Source organism: Felis catus, chromosome B4 (genome assembly GCF_018350175.1).
Source record: "Felis catus isolate Fca126 chromosome B4, F.catus_Fca126_mat1.0, whole genome shotgun sequence".
NCBI classification, from domain to species: domain Eukaryota; kingdom Metazoa; phylum Chordata; class Mammalia; order Carnivora; family Felidae; genus Felis; species Felis catus.
Window position 1 is genome coordinate 44,679,234 of NC_058374.1, and position 19,627 is coordinate 44,698,860.

Here is a 19,627-nt window from a genome sequence, read left to right on the forward strand (position 1 = left end):
GATTACTCATTTATTACAACAGAAAATGATCTGGGAGCAGGAGGTTAAATAGCTGAGTCTGGTGGCATTCATTTACTTTACTCAGCACGCGGTGTGCCCAGAGCTGGATAGGCAGAAATAAATAGGTGACAGTTTGTGTATTTGGGGCCGCAGGGACCGGGATTTACTTTACACGTTTGACTGTGTTTCTAACTAGCGCATTATGGACTCCCTACCGTCTTAGGTCAGACATTCACTTAGCACCTGTTTTCGGGAGGATGGCTCTGTTTTCTCTCATAATCTGTTACATGTCTGGTGGTTCTGCCGCTTTTCTGAAGTCTTTTTTTGAGTTTAACTTGAGGTAACACCAAGGCAATTTGCATTTCATAGCATTTTACTAAAGGTAAAGCCTCAGGGTATGACATTTGAGACAAGAAAACAAAGGAAACAGTATAACAGTTCATCTCGACCCAGATTACCAGTATGCTCAAAGGATGAAAACCCCAGATTTCCCATTTTCCAAATGATTTTTAAAGACGTCTTTGATGTTCATATGTTTTAAAAAAAATCCCTCTCATTTTCTTTTATAATAGTCAAAGCGTTTGCATTACACACGTATGGTGAGAATTTCCTGTGTTGTGTTTCCGGAAACATTTTAGAAGTGACTTTACTGCTTCTTGTTCATACTATGCATTCACCAATAGAAGATTCAAGAACTGCCCGAATATATCATTTTTCTTTTCTTTTTTTCTGTTAAGTTTCTTCGTACATGACTTTTGAATTCTTTAGCTTCCAGCTCGGCTCCGTGAACCAACACAACACCATTCTTCTTGAGTAAGCACAAATTGTGCTTTGCCAGCGTCGACACTGGAACATTCCTTATGGCAGGTATGTGAGGCCCAAGTCATCGCATTTTTAAAAATGAAATTAGCCAGGAAGGGTGTCTCATGGACATGGCTAATAACAGGGCGGTGCTTTTAGGGAAAAAAGTGGATGTTTTTAGGCTTTCCAGGTATCAGCACTTTCCAGTTCTAATTCTTCACCTGTAACTTAGAAATGATTTTTTTTCCCAGCAGGTTTCAAGAGTGGCTTCTGACAGGGATAGCTCTAAACTCTAATGCGAACTGATAAATTATGAGCAACATAACGCTGGTGCAGAAGTAACTAGAAAATGCCACATATTAAGGACAATGCTTACAAGTGTTCCTTTAACACTTGTTAAAGTGTTGAGGTTGTGACACCGCAAATCACCTAGGTTAATAGTTTGGCACATTGGACTGTTTGTTAGTGACAATACTCTTCGAGAGGATGCTAATGTTAATGCCAAGTCTCCCAATTTTAAATTGTTTTAGCCTACAATGCCCAGAAGCAAGTAAGTTTTGGTAGGAGAAAGTGTAATGTTGTTGCAAAAAAATGGTTGTTTATATATCATAATTTAATGTATGGTGAAGTGAATCCAGGTCACTGAAGTATTACCCATGCATTGGTTGGGGAACCCCCTTCCCCAGCCTAGGTCCAGAAGGCTCCTGTGTTCCCTTACCTATAAAATCTCTACAAAGCTGCAAGCAGACAGACATTTCTTCGGCAGAGAACACATTGAGATGAATAGAAGGGCACGTTTCCAAGTCCTTTTGTGGGGGTGATCAAGCATGCTGGGTAAAAGACTCTGGGCCTAGCCAAGCTTTCATTGGCTTTCTGACTTAGATACATACCCGCTTTTATACCTCGAGACAAATAACATTATTAATGGATCTTAAGTTTTCTCACCTACTTAATGGGACTCCTATTATCTTGTGGGTTTTGTCGAGAAAAGCAACACAAGCATCTGTTACGTAAGCCCATAGAACACAACGTGATGCTACTTGATTTCTTCTTACCCCAAATGCCTAAGCTTCTTTGCTGAATTAGGAAATAAATTGTAAATCCACTTTCGTGAGACAGGACTGGTAAAGGAGAAGAGTTAACAGATAATCTCGCTAAAGAATAACTTACACCACGTAAAGCTGTTGCTATTGGCTGGAGTTCTGAATGCGATATTCTCATTCTCCTGTTTCATTGGCAAGATGATTGGGCTACCAAATGAAAGAACTTCTTGGAGTCTCTCTCCCTGTGTTGCTTTTAAGAACTTCACCTCCCGGGTTTGTTTTTTGAGTCATCATTGGACCTCTCCTTTACCACAGCTTCTCAGATCAATCCATGGAATTTGATTTCCGGCATCTTAGGAGTAATCTGCCTTTCCTTGATGGCTACTACGGGGATTTTGCTGAAACACTGTAAGTTTTCTTTTTTTTTTATTAATTTTTTAAATGTTTATTATTTTTGAGAGAGAGAGAGGGAGCGAGCGTGAGTGGGAGGGGCAGAGCGAGAGACGGGGAGACACAGAATCCGAAGCAGGCTCCAGGCATTGAGCTGTCAGCACAGAGCCTGACGCGGGGCTGGAACTCACCAGCCATGAGATCATGACCTGAGCCGACGTCGGATGCTTAACTGACTGAGCCACCCAGGCGCCCTGAAAAATTGTAAGTTTTTCCAGACAAGTTTTTATAAAGACCACAACTGTGATGAAACATTTAACTAAAAGGCTTCATTTTTTAAATTTTATTAATAATTTTATTTATTCATTGTATCAATGTGTAATATGTCATTATTTCATAAACTTGCATCTAAAGAAGTAAATGTCTAATCGTTTCTTACAGTGCTTACTAAACAAAGTATTCAGCCAACAATGTCTCCAGGACTAACCACAGAAATCCAGAAAGGTAGGTTTCATACTTTGGAAAACCTTAGTGTTGGTAGAGGATAGAATAAGCAGTTTCTTGTTTTTCTCACACAGAACATGATGTACACTTAGTAATACGAGTTCGCCTGATAATTGTAGGATAGTCACATTTCATTATTCTCTAATGTAAAAACTGTTAAATTACATTGAACGTGCATACTTTACCTATTTAAGCAATAAGGAACATATTAGCCTAAATGACATTTTTTTTTCTCATTTAAGTGCCCGTGTTACATTAGTGCTGTAACAAATCAAAAATAGATTACAGTAAATACTACAGTTAATCCTAATCGCCTGCCGGTTTGCTCATAACCCATACTTTTACATCTCTTTGACTTTGCTTCTTACCTGACTTACAATAGAGTGCACATGTTTCTGCAATTTTAGTCCCTACTTATCCAGGGAAAGCCAGCTCAAAGTCCAATTTTTTAGGTATTTTTTCCAAACGCTCTCCAAACTGTCTCACCATCTTCTGTGATCATGTAACACTTAATTTACCTTTTTTTTCTTCCCTTAGCATTTTTGCATCCCTAATGAGATTCTGACATATCACATTGTGTAAGGTGAAAGTATAGGAGAAATTGATCGGATACACACATATGTTGCAATATGTTACTACCATAACATTAAGTAGTACCTCTATCATGTCACATAATTACCATTTCTTTTTTTGTGGCGAAAACATTCACGATGTACTTTTTTTTTTTTTTAGCAACTTACAAGTATATAATACAGTATTTCTAACTATGACCTTAACTCTGTGCATTAGATCCCCCGGACTTATTCACCTTCTAACTGGAAGTTTGTCCCCTTTGACCAACATCTCTCCATTTACCCCACTCTCCAGCTCCTGGGAACCAGTACGTTTCTCCCCTGCCTACACTTCGGCACCACTCATTTGAAAAAGATTTGAGTGCCTACCCTGTGTCTTGACTTTCAGCACTGAGGATAGCAAATGTTCAAGACGCTATCACTGTCCAACTGTAGGAGTAGACTTCAAGCTAATTGTTTCATTTATCTTTATTTTGAAAATAAGATATCCCAAACACTGGAATTTTCTCCCAATGTGCCATATTCTTTTCTGACTCAGGAAATAGTTTCCCTTAAATACCTCTTTCATCTAGTTCACACAGCGGAGCTCAATTATGAGTCACATCCTCGAAAGCTCTTCTAGTCACCCTGCAATTTACACTCTGCTACCCAATATTCTAACATACTTACTTATTCTCTTGCATACTTACCTAAGTTATCATGAAATATAATTGACAAATGATTGGAAATGACAGAGTTCCGACTCTATCTCTAGAATATAATCGCTTTTAGGAAAAAAGGTTAAGTCTGACTTGTTTGCATTAATGTCCCCTGAACTAAGGTACGCATAGTAGATTCTCGAAGAAGATTTGTGGGAAATGGTGCATAAGTAACAAGTGATTTTTGGGTGGGTAAATAGCATTGAAAAAATTGAATGTCATCATGTATGTTTTGGTTTTTTTTCTCCTAGAAGCTGACTGTTGTTTTTGCCAAGAAAAGTGGATTGGGAACCAATGCAACTGCTACTTCTTTTCTACTGAATTAAAAACTTGGGAAGAGAGTCGTGATTTCTGTGCTTCTCAGAATTCCAGTCTACTTCAGATTCAAAACACAGATGAATTGGCATGTATTTAATTCTGGTTTCCTACATTTTTTTTTGATGTATGAAAATATGCTAAGTAAGCGGTATACTTAGATTTATCTTTAAGTGGGTAGTAAATGGATGGTTATATTTGAACTAATGACTTAAATAATTCGCGACACCTTGAAACAATCATTATAAAACCTACATAAAATTGATTTATATCATAGGAATAAATATCAAGTTAGAGTACAGATAAAGTACAAGCAACTTTTTGGAGAGAATTCAAAGAACAAATAAAGGCCATTATTTTTATGCAAAGACTAATAAAACAAGTTTGTAAGTTTTAGTTTGTAAATTGAATTTATAATTTCTTTTGTAATATATGTCTTTTGTCATCATTCCGAGATATAATGTGCAATAAGTACGGAAAGTATGATCAAAAAATTACTCAATTTAAGAAAAGGTGAAACACTTCTCAAGCTGCATGAAGAATCTGTTCCGAATATAAGTTGAGTCAAGTATATCTATGAAATTTACTTCTCAAGATACTGTTGATGTGGGATTGAATTTGATTGTAATCTTCTCTGAAGGAGGTGTTCCAGGAGAACTCCAACTTTTTTTCTAACGTTTTTTATTCCTTTGAGAAGGAATATTTTATGGTATTTGTTTATCGATCACAAATGAGTGGGCCTGATAAGGAAGAAAATATGAGGCAGGTGCCTATACTTTTTAAACTGGACATTAAGAATGATCTCAGTTTGTGTGATTCGAAGTCTCAATCTGATGCTGCCACTTTGTTAAAAGTACATTATTCCCAGAGTAGATTCAGATTAGATTAATGTGTTTGTCTCTGTTTCCAATCAGCATTTTATGAGGTCCAGTACAAGCTTTTACTGGATTGGGCTCCGTTACAGTGAAAAACATCGTGCCTGGTTGTGGGAAAACAACTCCAACGTCTCCCAAGATCTGTAAGTTTCTGGCAGTCAAGGTCTTTTTAGTTCTTTGTGCGTTTATCTGTAGATCTCACCAGAGAATGTGACATTCGGGAACACTGTAGCAAGGATAACTTAAGGCATGCAAGTACAGAAAAGAGAGGAGATATAACAGAACGTGAATTTTAGCTCCATCTAGAACATTCAAATTTATGCTCAAATGTCATGAGGTTAGTGTATTTGTGACCATGAAACAGCTTTCAGCATTTTTCTTTTTTTCTGCCTTGTGTAAGCATTCGGATGTGTATGTGCATCTACAGGTGTTCACATTCACAGAGCTGTCCAGGGAAAATAGTATATCTATTATTTTCTATTCTCTTATTAAGCCCGATATTCTCAGCATCCTCCCATATTTCAAATATTCTGAGCTTATTTTCTGTATATTTGTAAGCTTTGGATCTCATTTTCATTCATAAGCATGGGTTTTGCAGCATCAGACAGTGACAAATTTTATGCTTGGATTTGTTTTCCTGGACTACATTAGCCGGTACATCTCTAAACAAAATAGAAGCAAAGTATATCGTATATCAAAACCATTAATAACAACAGCAGAAAGAGAAAATCTTTGGCCTCAATGCTGTTGATTATAGGGACAACAACAGTTTTTGTAATATTGCGCTCTGGAACCGTGAAAACGGGGCTTCTGAGTAAAAAAAATGGGCTCATTATGTTAATATCGCATTCAAGTGCTTTTAAAAGTTCTGTCATTTAATTAAAAACACTACTCCTGAATATTATTCCCTTATCTAATATGTTAACATTTTATTTTTTGTTACAGATTGCCGTTAATTCAAAATTTAAATACAAAGAAATGCGTACTGTATAGCTCAGATCGAAGAGCTTTGGATGAACCCTGTGGAAGTACATATCGTTTTATATGTAAGCAACAGCTGAGGCGCCCGGGTGGCTCAGTCGGTTGAGCCTCCGACTTCGGCTCAGGTCATGACCTCGCCGTTTGTGAGTTTGAGCCCCATGTCAGGCTCTGTGCTGACAGCCCAGAGCCTGGAGCCTGCTTCAAATTCTGTGTCTCCCTCCCTCTCTGGCCCTCCCCTACTCATGCTCTCTCTCTCTGTCAAAAATAAATAAACATTAAAAAAATTTTACATGTAAGCAACAGCCTATTTAGGTGTTTCTTGGAGTGGAAGGGGTGGGTAATGAAGGTTCAGCAGTACTAAGTATATGACTTTACCTCTTGTATTGTTGCTAATTATCTGCCTTAGGGATCTGTAAAATGTTTCAAATTATGTCTTAGGACACAATTTTCCTATATTTGAAATCCTGTGTTTTAACACTGATGAAATTCCCTACGACCTGGCAATTGCACTACTCGGTTCTTGTCCAAGGGATACAGGTTTCGAAGGAACTGTTTCGAAGGGACACATGCACCCCAATATTTAGAGCAGGGCTGTAGACAATAGCCCAAGTACGGAAAGAGCCCAAATGTCCATTGACAGGTGAATGGATAAAGAAGACGCGGTATATATGCCCAGTGGAGTGTTACTCAGCAGTCAAAAAGAATGAAATCTTGCCATTTGCGACAATGTGGATGGAACTAGAAGGTATTTTGCTAAGCGAAATTAGTCAGTCAGAGAAAGACAAATATCATATGGCTTCATTCATATGAGGAATTTAAGATACAAAATGGATGAACATAAGGGAAGGGAAGCAAAAATCATACAAAACAAGGAGGGGGACAAAACATAAGAGACTCTTAAATACAGAGGACAAACAGGCTTGCTGGAGAGATTGGGTGGGGGGGGATGGGCTAAATGGGCAAGGGGCGTTACGGAAAACACTTGCTGGGATGAGCACTGGGTGTTGTATACAGGGGATGAATCACTGGAATCTACTCCTGAAATCATTATTGCACTATATGCTAACTAACTTGGATGTAAATTTAAAAATAAATAAATAAATAAATTAATTAATAAATAAATAAATGGATGAAATTTGTGCACCTATACCTGAAATTATAAAGCATCAAGGTCTAGAAAAGAATATTTTGATTTAATGCATATGTTCAATATTACATGTAATATATTTTTATGTGTATATTCTGGTAAATTTTCTCTGTAGAAATTCAAATAAAATAATTCATGTCAAATGATACGTATCATTTGAAATGACTTTCAGTTCTTTGTAAGGCACACTGAATTGGAAAGTCCTATCTTCACCTTACTTTTCTGGAACTTAGTTCTTTCTGGATATCTATATATCTATTTGTTTTAATTTAGAGCTTAGAGTGTCATATGACATCTTTCTCATGTGTATCGTCCGACTTTAGAAGGGAACATATTTGGGGCGCCTGGGTGGCGCAGTCGGTTAAGCGTCCGACTTCAGCCAGGTCACGATCTCGCGGTCTGTGAGTTCGAGCCCCGCGTCGGGCTCTGGGCTGATGGCTCAGAGCCTGGAGCCTGTTTCCGATTCTGTGTCTCCCTCTCTCTCTGCCCCTCCCCCATTCATGCTCTGTCTCTCTCTGTCCCAAAAATAAATAAACGTTGGAAAAAAAATGTTTAAAAAAAAGAAGGGAACATATTTGTGTTTCTTCTCTTGATGGTCTTGAGCTCTGCAGAACAATTTTGAATCTTTGTCCAAATAAGATTTCCCTATTTGGGAATCTATGGCTTTTAGATTTTGCAAGGGTAAATAGAATCTAAGCCCTGATCACATAAATTTGCAATACTTATTTTTTCACTCTACAATCTCTCTTGCCTTATGCTTATCCATCAGTAAAAAGTCACTCAGGTGTACACTGAAGATATTAATCTTTAATAAATCCCAAACCTTTTCCTTCAAAGTTATGTCAAATATTGAACAATTCCCTTTCTCTGTGGGGGAGGAACAAACCACTTAACTGTGGGGATTCTGAGTGTGTCAAAGAAGGGGTGAGAACATAATAAGGCCACGTATCTATGACCTGGATGGGGTTTTCCTAATCTCACACATATAAAAAGCCAATTCTCTTTTGTAAAACTATTGTATGTACATCTTAAAAATTTTATATTGACGTGTTTCTTTGCTTTCTATTTCTATATTTCAATTGAATTATAATAATTAAGAACCTCAAGTTGATTTTTAATAAAGAGTCAGGAAGAGAAAGGGGCCTTGTGTGTTTTAGTTCTTAAAATATAAATATAATAAGACAACCAGGTGAACTTTTCACATTCTCATATGAAGATTAGGAGAAGTATGACTAAGTTTTATCATGAAAAAGACAAGATGATATAAATCAAACGTGTCACTTGGACTAGGAGAACACACATTGCCCTCTCTGGGTATCTAAAATGTTTGGGCTTTGTTGTCCATGTGAATTCAAAAAATTCAGTTACATTAACAATAGCATAGATAAGCTAATAATGAAAATCACTAGTTTTCTGTCCCAATATCCCACCTTCCACTCCTCCTCCCATAAGGCAATTTTCCTCTGGGTTTTTTTTTTGCTTTTCTACTTAGAGTGGTTTTCTCTGTAGTGAAGCAAGGATAGTCTACTTTTTATAATTTTGTCCAGGATGAATCTGTGAGGTGCCTAGAGCTCAATTTGCCTTTTTACTGAGAACTCACATATATTCATTATGATCTCAAGCGCAATGAGGAAACAGAAGGTGCTAAATACGATGAAACACTTGAAATAGCATATGTTTGTATGTCATAGTATCTATGGGTCAGGAGCTGGGCCTGGCTTAGTCCTTAGTTCAGTGCTTCACAAGGCTGGAATCAAGGTCTTGGCCAGGCTGCATTCTTATCTGAAACTCAGAGTCCTTTTCCAACTTTATTCAAGCTGGTGGCAGAATTCAGTTCTTTTCGGTTGTAGGACTTAGGACTTAGACCCTCACCCCCCAGTGGCTGCCCCCTTCATAGACAGTCACTCCGGGAATGCTTACTTCTTCAGGCCAGAAGGTGCCCACTCCTCTCTCTTTCTCACCTCTGGAGTCTTTTTTTTTTTTAAGTATTCAACTAATTAAGTCGGGTGTACCTACAATATTCTCTTTTGACTAACTAAAAATTGACTAATTTGTAACCTTAATCACACCTGAAAAATAGCCAAATCTTTCCATTTAGTGTAATCTAATCACAGAGCAACCCCCAATCACCTTCATAAATCCCACTGAAACTCGAGGGCAGGGGACTGTATAGACATACACCAGGTCATGGGAATTTGAGAGTCATCTGTCTACCATACGAACATCCCCTAAAATATACATTGTAAGTGCTGCTACATAGTTTATTGCATGTAAACATTACTTTTTGATTCCTGGTGAGATAACCAAGAATCAAATTCATAAAAGTGAGGACAAATAATACTTTTTAAAAATTTTTTTCCAATATATTAATTCTTAATTCCTCCATTAGTGACATTTAAGTTACCTATTAAAGATGGAGTTTTTGTATAGCTGGCTTGAGACAGCTCTTTGCTTATCTTCAGAGATACTTAAGAGTTGGTGGTTTTTCGTTTGTTGTGTTTTGTTTGAAATGGGCTCCACGTGGGGTCTGTACTCAGAACCCTGAGATCAAGACCTGAGCTGAGATCAAAGGTTGGATGTTTGACCCACTGAGATGCCCAGGTGCCCCTAAAAGTTGGTTTTTGACTCTTGGCCATGATTAGGGCAGTGAGTTAGCTACCTAACTAAATAACAAGTTAGTTAACAGAAAAACTAACAGAAAAAAACTTACGGTAAGTTTTTTTAAAGTTCAAACTTCCTGTGTAGCACCTAGAACCAATTTGTTTATTTATAACTTATACTTGAGATAATTGGTTAGATATCCTGTCTCCGCTATGTAACCAGACTCTGCAGTAAACTTCTGCCTGAGCTCTCCTAAAACCAAGTTTTGTCGCATAAATACCAGCAGAAATATCAGCAGTTTCATTTGGGTATGAATCATACCTTTGTGGAAGTAAGAACACTGGGGAGTTTGGTCCTGCATGTTTTTTTCGTCCCAAATTCTTACTTGAATTCTCTCCTGTTGTATTATATCATTTGCCTTTTTTAAAAGCCTTCTATGGGTATGCTAATTGAAGCCTTATGATTTCTTTCAGTTACCTAAATCTTTGGAATATCTAAATACCTGTTTTCATTTCCACAATTTTAGGCCTTTTGAATTTTTTCTCTTTATATCTTAGTGCAGGGGTTAGAAAGCTTTCTCTGAAGAACTGGGTCGTAAATATTTTCAACTTTGTGAACCAGTCTCTGTGGAGCTATTCAAGTCTGCCATTGTGGTACAAAAGAAGGCATTGATAATACATAAATGAATGGTTTGGCTGTGTTACAAAAGAACTTCATTTCCAAAAACAGATGGTGGGATAAATTTGGTTTAACAGGCCATAGATTGCAAACCCTTGCCAAAGTGTCCAAAAGGAGAATATGTAGGCACCAATCCTACTTTCCTTCTTGCCTTATCACATCTTATTAGTCGTAAATGTACTTATAAAATTTTCCATATAGAACCAGTTGTGTCTTGGGGTGCTTGGGTGGCTCAGTTGGCTAAGCATCCCACTCGTGATTTCGGCTCAGGTCATGATCTCACGGTTTGTGAGTTCAAGCCTCACATGGGGCTCTGTGCTGACAGTGCAGAGCCTGCTTGGGGTTCTCTCTCTCTCTCTTTTTCTCCCTCTCTTTCTTCCCTGCCCACACTTGTGCGCTCTCTCTCTCTCAGAGTAAAATGAATACACTTAAAGAAAACAGTTGTGTCTGATATTATGCGTTCATTTTATAAGGTGAAAATCCATAAAGTATGTGTGTTAGCCAAACTACAAGGTATCTGCCAGTGATACTCAACTCAGCTTCTGGTGTACCTACTTTTACATAATTGCCTTCCACACTGTACCAGGGTTGATCTGGGTCACCCGTGGAATACAGCAGAAATGAAAATATGCCACTTCTAAGGCTAGATCATATAAGATAGTATGGCTTCTTCTCTTCTCTCTCCCCTATCACTTGATCTGGGGGAAGCCAGCTACTGTATGATGAGAAACTCTGCTGATAGGACCATGTGACAAGGAACTGAAGCCTCTTATGGACAGCCAGCAAGCAAGTGAAGTCCAACTGCAAGTAATGAGACCTCTTCTTCTTTAACAGCCTCTGACTCTCCAGCCCTAGACAAGCCTTCAGAGGACACAGGCCCAGCCAGCCTCTTGATGGAAACCTCACGAGACACCATGAGCCAGATTCGTTCTTCTGGGTTGTTCAAAGATTCCTAACCCTCAGAAATTGTGTGATATAATACCTGTTTATTTCTTTTTTATTTTTTTATTTTTGGGACAGAGAGAGACAGAGCATGAACGGGGGAGGGGCAGAGAGAGAGGGAGACACAGAATCTGAAACAGGCTCCAGGCTCCGAGCCATCAGCCCAGAGCCCGACGCGGGGCTCGAACTCACGGACCTCGAGATCGTGACCTGGCTGAAGTCGGACGCTTAACCGACTGCGCCACCCAGGCGCCCCAATACCTGTTTATTTCTAAGCTACAAAGTGTTGGGATAATGCATTACCTGGCAATAGATGATTCAGATTTTGGCACTCAGAAGAGAGGAACTACCATAAAGAAAAAAAATAAGCTGAGTGCTTGAACCATGGCAGTGGATAGAAGCCGGAAGGTCTAGAAAGACTGAAGGCTGAGATGATGATGACTGCCAGGCTACCCTACCGTCACTGTTCTCACTGAGGCTGGATTATGCTGGGTGTCATCAGCACTCTGAAATAGGCTAGACAGAATCCGGTCATTTGGGTGGCCCCGGGAAAAGTTAGGGCATTTAGACACTCAGTCTACCCCCTCCCTCCCACAGGGAAAGCTGAGAACTGGGAGTTTCCTCCTGATTGAATAGACTTGAACCAGGGGTAAACATTATGACAAGAGGGCGTCTCAGTTTTTCCCGCTGGCTTCCAAGTGGGTAGTTTTGCATTCACCCAGGCTGCATAAAACCTCTCAGTTTTTGCCTGTGAATTGTTATTGAATTGGTGTGTTTGTGGTTGGAAGTAGGGTCTGGGATTTCCTATTTTGCCATCTTACTGATGTCATGTGGTTAATTTTTTCCCCTAGAAGTATAAATAAAAATAAGCATATTACAGATTTATAATTTACATGCATATATATATATATATATGGCCTTAAGTGATATAAAATAGAGATTAATTCACTCTACCACTAACTTATATCTAAATCAGATTTGAATTACACTCAAATGCAGTTTAACTGGATTTAAATGGACACAAATATCACCCTGTGTGAGTGTAAGATTCATCTCATGACTGGGAGAGGGATTGCCATTGTAAAAACAGTGCCATAAAACAGCATCTTATCGCACTAGCTAGGGCTTTTAATATTCTCTAATTACCTGCTGAGGTTTTCTGAACAATATTCTTCGAGATGCTTCTAGCTCCTACAAAACCTATGTTGCAGGGGCGCCCGGTGGCTCACTCGGTTGATCGGCCGACCTCCGCTCAGGTCATGATCTCACAGCTCGTGAGGTCGCGCTCACGGCTCGTGAGTTCGAGCCCCACGTCGGGCTCTGTGCTGACAGACAGCTCAGAGCCTGGAGCCTGCTTCGGATTCTTTGTCTCTCTTTCTTTCTCTCTCTCTCTCTGCCCCTCCCCTGCTCATACTCTGTCTCTCAAAAGTCAACATTAAATAAATAAGTAAATAAAACTTACGTTGTAAAATCCAGCGTGCTTGCTACTCTTTCTCTGTACATTTTTACCTGACCTTGCATTAAAGTTGTTAGAGTTACATTTTTCAGCCATTATGGGCTAAAAGAGCCTTTAAAACAGCAAATTGGGGCGCCTGGGTGGCTCGGTCGGTTCAGCAGCCGCCTCTCAACTCTGGCCCAGGCCATGATCCCTGGGTGGTGGGATTGAGCCCCACGTAGGGCTCTGCATTGCCTTCGGAGACTGCTTGGGATTTTTCTCTCTCTCTCCCTCTCTGCCCCTTCCCCACCCTCACACATGCACTCTCTCTCTAAAAAAACAGAAACAAAACAGACAAAAACATTAAATAAATGACACAGAGGGACCGCGAGAGAGCCAATGCGTACATGGAGAACTTAGCGACTTCAGGTTAACATTTTAGAATTGCTTATTCACTGAAAACGTAAGAGTCTCCGTGCAGGCTGTTACTGGATGAGAATATGAGGTGCATTTTAGAGGAAGGATCTAAAAGAAAGGGTGCTTTCATAAACACACTGGCTAAGCCTCCATTTTCATACTGCAAGGACACTGCCTGATTTCAAACACCCCCATCCCTCCCGCAGATACATAAAATCAGTAAGAAAAGCCAATGCAACCACGCAAGACCCATGCCCTTTCAGCATCGGATGGTTCAGAGCACCACCACTTTCAAATCAGCTGTACGTAGAGAAAAGAAATTTAACAGGGCTCTTTCTCCGGCCTACTGCTTAATGCAAATGGTGCAGCGCCCGGGGGATTCGTCCTTAAAATATTCTATGAAAAAGACAACAGAAGACGTCGATGAAGCACAGACATCATCAATCCAGGAAGATTAAACTGCACTCATAAATTCCGGGGCACTTCACGTAGTTTGGGACTTGGTGGTTCATAGGGGGTTTGGAACGTAAGACTTGTGAGAAACTTGGAAAAACACTTTTTTTTTCCTGTTGAGAGAAAGAGAATAAAGAAGAGGTGATGCCTCTTAGAGATATGACTGAAAGTAAAAAAGAAGAAGAAGAAGAAGAATTCTGAGGATTTAAGGATCCCGAAGAAAGGAGAAAGAAAAAAGACCTGCCTTTGCCTGCTCCTCCCCACCGCACCTTGCACGTCGACATCCAAAAAGGAAACTGCACAGAAAAGCACACAGCGGACAGAAGAGGGAGCTCTCTAACTAGGAACCGTGATCATTAAATGAATAAAAATGGAAAAAAAAAAAAAAAAAAAAACCAAAAAAAAAAAAACAAACCCAAAAACAGACTACATCTACATGAAACCTCTTTAACAATTCAAGGATGTGATTAAAGGATCGTTTTTTTTTTTTTTTACCTACAAAGTCAATCTCTGAAAAAAGAAAACAACCACAAAACTGATAAAAATGGTAGTGCCACCCTGCACATTAACTACAATATCCTCACGCGGTCATAAAAGAGAACAGAAATACAAAAAAAAAAAAAAAAAAAAAAAAGGGTGAAATGAAGCAGAAGTCGATGAAACTCAGAAAAGCAGTAGGTTGCCCAAAGTAAAGTGATGAACAGAGATTTACAAGGCAAACGGAAGCAATAAGAACGCAGGTGCTGTGAACCTTGCTCAGAGGTCTGAACAGAGGCAAAGAATCACGTCTAAAGAGGATTCCGTGAGGCCAAAAAAAACCACTTTCTAGTCTTAAAGGATACCTGCTACTCTGAAGATTGAACAGTTATGAGTCTATTCAGTAACAGTGACTATATCATATAAAAATGACAATAGATGCAAGAAGAAATAGTAGCACATTGATAGAAGGTGATTTTAACAGGCCGCCCTTAATATAAGGCAGCAAGTTTGAACTCAAAAATAAGTTAAGCTACAGATGGTGTAAATGATCCAGTGTGCTACTCTTTCTCTGCACGTTTTCACCTCACCCTGCATTAGGATGGTTAGACTTGCGCTTTTTCAGCTATTATGGGCTACGGTTGTTTGTTAAAACAGCAAATTGGGGCGCCTCGGTGACTCAGTCGGTTAAGCGCCAGACTCTAAATCAGTATGGTAGGTATTTTAGATATGCATTGAGTATTATATAGTGATAGTACAAAATATGCCTTCTTTTTAACCGCATTTGAAACCTCCACAAATATTGGATATCTAACATTTGGAAAAAGTAGAAATGTATGGATACTACTTTCTTATCTGAAGTACATACATATATTTATGCCTGTGTATGTATATATGTACATGTACATATGTATATGTACATGTGTTTGTGAGGATTCTAAAGGTTTTACTTTGCAGAAAAAGTCCTAAGGTATTTTATTGGAATTATCTGCACTCCTTATTAACATTGTTCTGGTGGTATAGCCAATGTACCTAAGCTAAAAACTATAGATAGAAAGATATATAATATGACACACACACACACACACACACACATATTTAGGTGCTCTAAATAATATATGTTTAATAATATATAATATATATTCTTTAATATATATTAATTAATTTAATATATATTAATTAATATATTGTATATATTATAGATATTTAATAATAAATATTATTTAAATATTTTAAATATTATTTATTTAATAATAAATATCTATAATATATATATTTAATAATAAATGTATATAATATAAATATATATATTTAGATTGCTCTAAATATATATATAATATAATTTTATTATTAAATATATATTTATATTATAGATATTTATTATTAAATATATATAATATATAGAATACATTAATTGATACATTAAATTAATTAATATATATTAAAGAATACATATTATATATAAATATATACTTATATCTGTATTATATATAAATATATACTTATATTTATATTATATATAAATATATACTTATATTTATATGTATTTAGAGCAATCTAAATATATATATTCATATTATATATATTTAGAGCAATCTAAATATATATATATATATAAACTCTCTGTATTTGCACATGTATGATAATATACCTAAGTAATATGAGAAAATTGATGATAAACCTAACTCCTCTAATAATAAGAAATAAAAATAAGTTAACAGGTTGTGGAGTTAATATGCAAAAATAAACAACATTCTTTTACACAAATAAAACCAGTAAGAAGACATGATGAATGAAAAACCCTATTTACACTAATGACAAATAAGATGAAATATTTGGGAATAATTTAACAAGGACTATTCAAAAATCTATACAAAAAATGTAAAACATTCCTGGGAGACAAAAAATATACTTTAAAAAGGTAAGGGCACCTATTTTGGGTTAAGATCTTTTCTTTTTTTTTTAATTTTTTAATGTTTATTTATTTTTGAGAGAGAGAGGCGGAGAGAGAGAGAGCATGACCAGGGGAGGGGCAGAGAGAGAGGGAGACACAGAATCCAAAGCAGGATCCAGGGTCTGTGTTGAAGCGGGGCTGGAACTCACAAGCCATGAGATCATGACCTGAGCTGAAGTGGGATGCTCCACTGACTCACCAGGCACCCCTAGGATCTTTTCTTAAATTGATTTATAAATTTGAAGTGATCCAAATAAGGATCCAATGACTGGTGGATCTGGGCAAGTTGACACTGAAGTTCATATGGAAAAATAAACAGGAAGTGCAAGTAGCTATAAGGAAATGCTAGACCTACTAATTATTGAAACATGCCTCAAAAGTCTCCAGTTAAAATAGTGTGGTTGGAAATGACACACAAAGAGATCAAAAGAATAGAACCCAGAAATAGTCACAACTACACATAGAAATTTAGATTATGAGAAAGGTAGTGTTCTGAAATAGGATAGATGTTGGTGAAAAACCAACATTAGATCAAGAAAGTTCTAGTATAGAAAAAGCATGCTCTTAACATGGGCATCACTTGTCACGACCGTGAACTTCTGGTTATGTGAGTCCACATTCTAACAACATTGAGTTATTTAGGGGGAAAAGCGAATATCAAGTATTTTTCATAGGAACAATTGAATATAAATGGCTTATATATCATAAATCAGTTTTATGTGAAAGAAACCCAGGCCTCTTCCAGCCCCTTGCTCCTCCATTAATTCAGTATTGGCATATTTATTGGCTGTGGAGACTCTCGTGAGATCTTCTGTTTTCCCACACACATCCACAAAGTTATATATGCAGCTAGAACTCACTCAGAGTACAGCCTTCACTAGCATTAAGAGAAGTGTATATTTCCAAAAAAGTAGTTTATTAGTGACAATGGTAAAGTAGTTCAGATTTAAAGGCTCTAGGGGCTTAGACAAAGCCGAATTTGAATTCTTACTTGAATTCCTATTATATTTGAGGCCTCAAGCAAATGATTTTATTTTCAAAGCCTTAATTTTCTCATCGACACAATGGGACTATCCACTTGGTGAATTTGCTGAGAAATAATGAAAACATTTTGCATTCTTTAGAATGCATTCAAATAACTACAACAAACAATGAATGGCAACAAAAACTTAAAAGAAACCGAAACAAATTAAATCTATGTCAAATTAGTAATACTATTGTACAGAAAAAAGAAATATAAGTGACTAAAATACAGTGGTTTCTTACTGTTTTTTTTTTATGTAAAACCAGTGTATTCTATAGAAAAAAAACATTTGCAAGCAGTCAAAAACAGTATGTGGCAGTCTTTTCAGTTATCATATTGGTAAAGACATTTTGAAATTATTTTATGCATGATGTAGAAAAAAATAAATAAGCAGTTGCATTGGTATCACAAGAATTCAGTGTACAAAAAAGATCCAACTAGAAAAATAAAAGTATTTAGGATTAAAAGCCCATCATTTTAAACTTGAATTGAAATACAGAAGTATGGCCTTTAAAATGACACATGTATTTCTTAGCGAGATACACCAAAAGTTATAGAAACAATGGCCTTCCAGTCTAATAAACACCACCAGTCTCTACATTACCATTTCAAATATTAACGGTTATTAATGGCAACCAGGATTCCTTGGAGAAGTAAGTAACTTCAGATAGAGCAGGAAACATCACACACACACACACACACACACACACACACACACACACATACACACACACACACACCATTAGGATAATTTGTTGTGCCAGATCACAAAAGAAGCTACAAAACAAAACTTAGATGGAAACAGTGTGTAAAGGACTCAGGAATCAACTCAAAAGTGTTTCCACTGGCAATTTTAAATTTTGAAATGATAATGACAGGTTTAAACAGAAATATGGTAATGATTGCTATAGATGGAAAAAAAAATCAAATGTCAAAGATTGCTTGAATTTATAATTTTATGTGAAAAATTATGGTCACAATGAAAGATTATCAGAGACAAAACTGATTAGCCTGAAAATTCAGAAAATTTAGTAAAAATCAAATATTTATTCTGCCTTCTGTTTGTGAATTTCATTTCAAAGAATTTAAAGAGTTCACAAATGAAGTTTTTGGGGGACAATCCCACCCAGTAAATGCAGAAAGAATGATAGGACTAGAAAACTTTCATTTTCCAAACCTTAATAATATAATGGAGCTAGGCAGGAAGCATCGATTGATTTTAAAACCATTAGGCGAAACTTTGATGAGGAAACTTCTATTACAAGGACCAGGCTGATGGCATCTGAATCCATGAAATAATCTGTTATGTAACACATGGGGCAACTCAGGATTATTTACCACCCTGGGAGATAAAATATTGGCAACAAAACCGCATCGTGAAGGTTTCTTTGACCGAAAACAAACAGAGAGAACATGAATATAATCAATCCTCTATATGGACTATCAGTTAACAGGAAATTTAGGGAGTAGAGGAACAGTTAACAATACTCAGAGGAAGGAATCACGGTAATATAGAATGTAAGGCTTTAAGAAAAACAAATGACTATTTTCTTTGACAAATCATGGCATGAATAAAACAGAGAGGAAGTGTGAAAAAAAGTATAAAAAATAAAGATGATCAGTTTCACAACTGAATATAATTTAGAAATTCATATAAAAGGCATACATTTTAAAATCTCCATATATACAGAAATTAAAGATAAACTATTCATTGCTAGGATATTTTAGCTAAAAATATCAGCTATTTAGAAATAAAAGATAGTGAAATTATTGTGTACCAAAAGGTCTGGGAAGTCAGTAAATCAAGAGACCATTTAAAATGATAGGAGCAGGGGTGCCTGGGTGGCTCAGTCGGTTAAGCATCCGACTTCGGCTCAGGTCATGATCTCACGGTCCCTGAGTTCGAGCCCCGCGTCGGGCTCTGTGCTGACAGCTCAGAGCCTGGACCCCGTTTCAGATTCTGTGTCTCCCTCTCTCTCTGCCCCTCCCCTGTTCATGCTCTGTTTCTCTCTGTCTCAAAAATAAATAAACGTTAAAAAAAAGATTTAAAATGATAGGAGCAGATTAAGTACAATAAAGTAAATCACTTGTCCTTACAATTCAAATCAAGTAAAAGGAAGGAGGTAATAAATACAAGAATGAGTTAGATTATGATGGTTATGATAAGTAAACAGTACAGAGAATTCACAAAGCAACAGGTTGGTTCTTTTGAAAGGCTGACAAAACAAACAAACACTTGGCAAAATTTGTAAAAGAGAAAACGTTAGAAGGCACAGATAAATATTTTTAGCCATTATAAGGGGACACATATAGAGATACA

General features: G+C 37.2%; 1 protein-coding gene across 2 annotated transcripts; it reads left to right on the forward strand.

Moving 5' to 3' along the window:
• The first annotated feature begins 620 nt into the window (after positions 1-620).
• Positions 621-6,988, forward strand: KLRD1 (killer cell lectin like receptor D1). 2 transcript variants are annotated; one of them, XM_006933512.4, is made up of 6 exons: positions 621-867; positions 2,160-2,252; positions 2,676-2,738; positions 4,260-4,411; positions 5,238-5,341; positions 6,144-6,988. In XM_006933512.4, the coding sequence occupies exons 1-6, from the start codon at positions 861-863 to the stop codon at positions 6,283-6,285; spliced, it is 561 nt and encodes a 186-aa protein (XP_006933574.1). In that variant the 5' UTR covers positions 621-860; the 3' UTR covers positions 6,286-6,988. The 2 variants fall into 2 exon arrangements, with proteins under 2 accessions (XP_006933574.1, XP_044917293.1); XM_045061358.1 differs by lacking the exon at positions 621-867 and adding an exon at positions 905-1,635.
• The last annotated feature ends 12,639 nt before the right edge of the window (positions 6,989-19,627 follow it).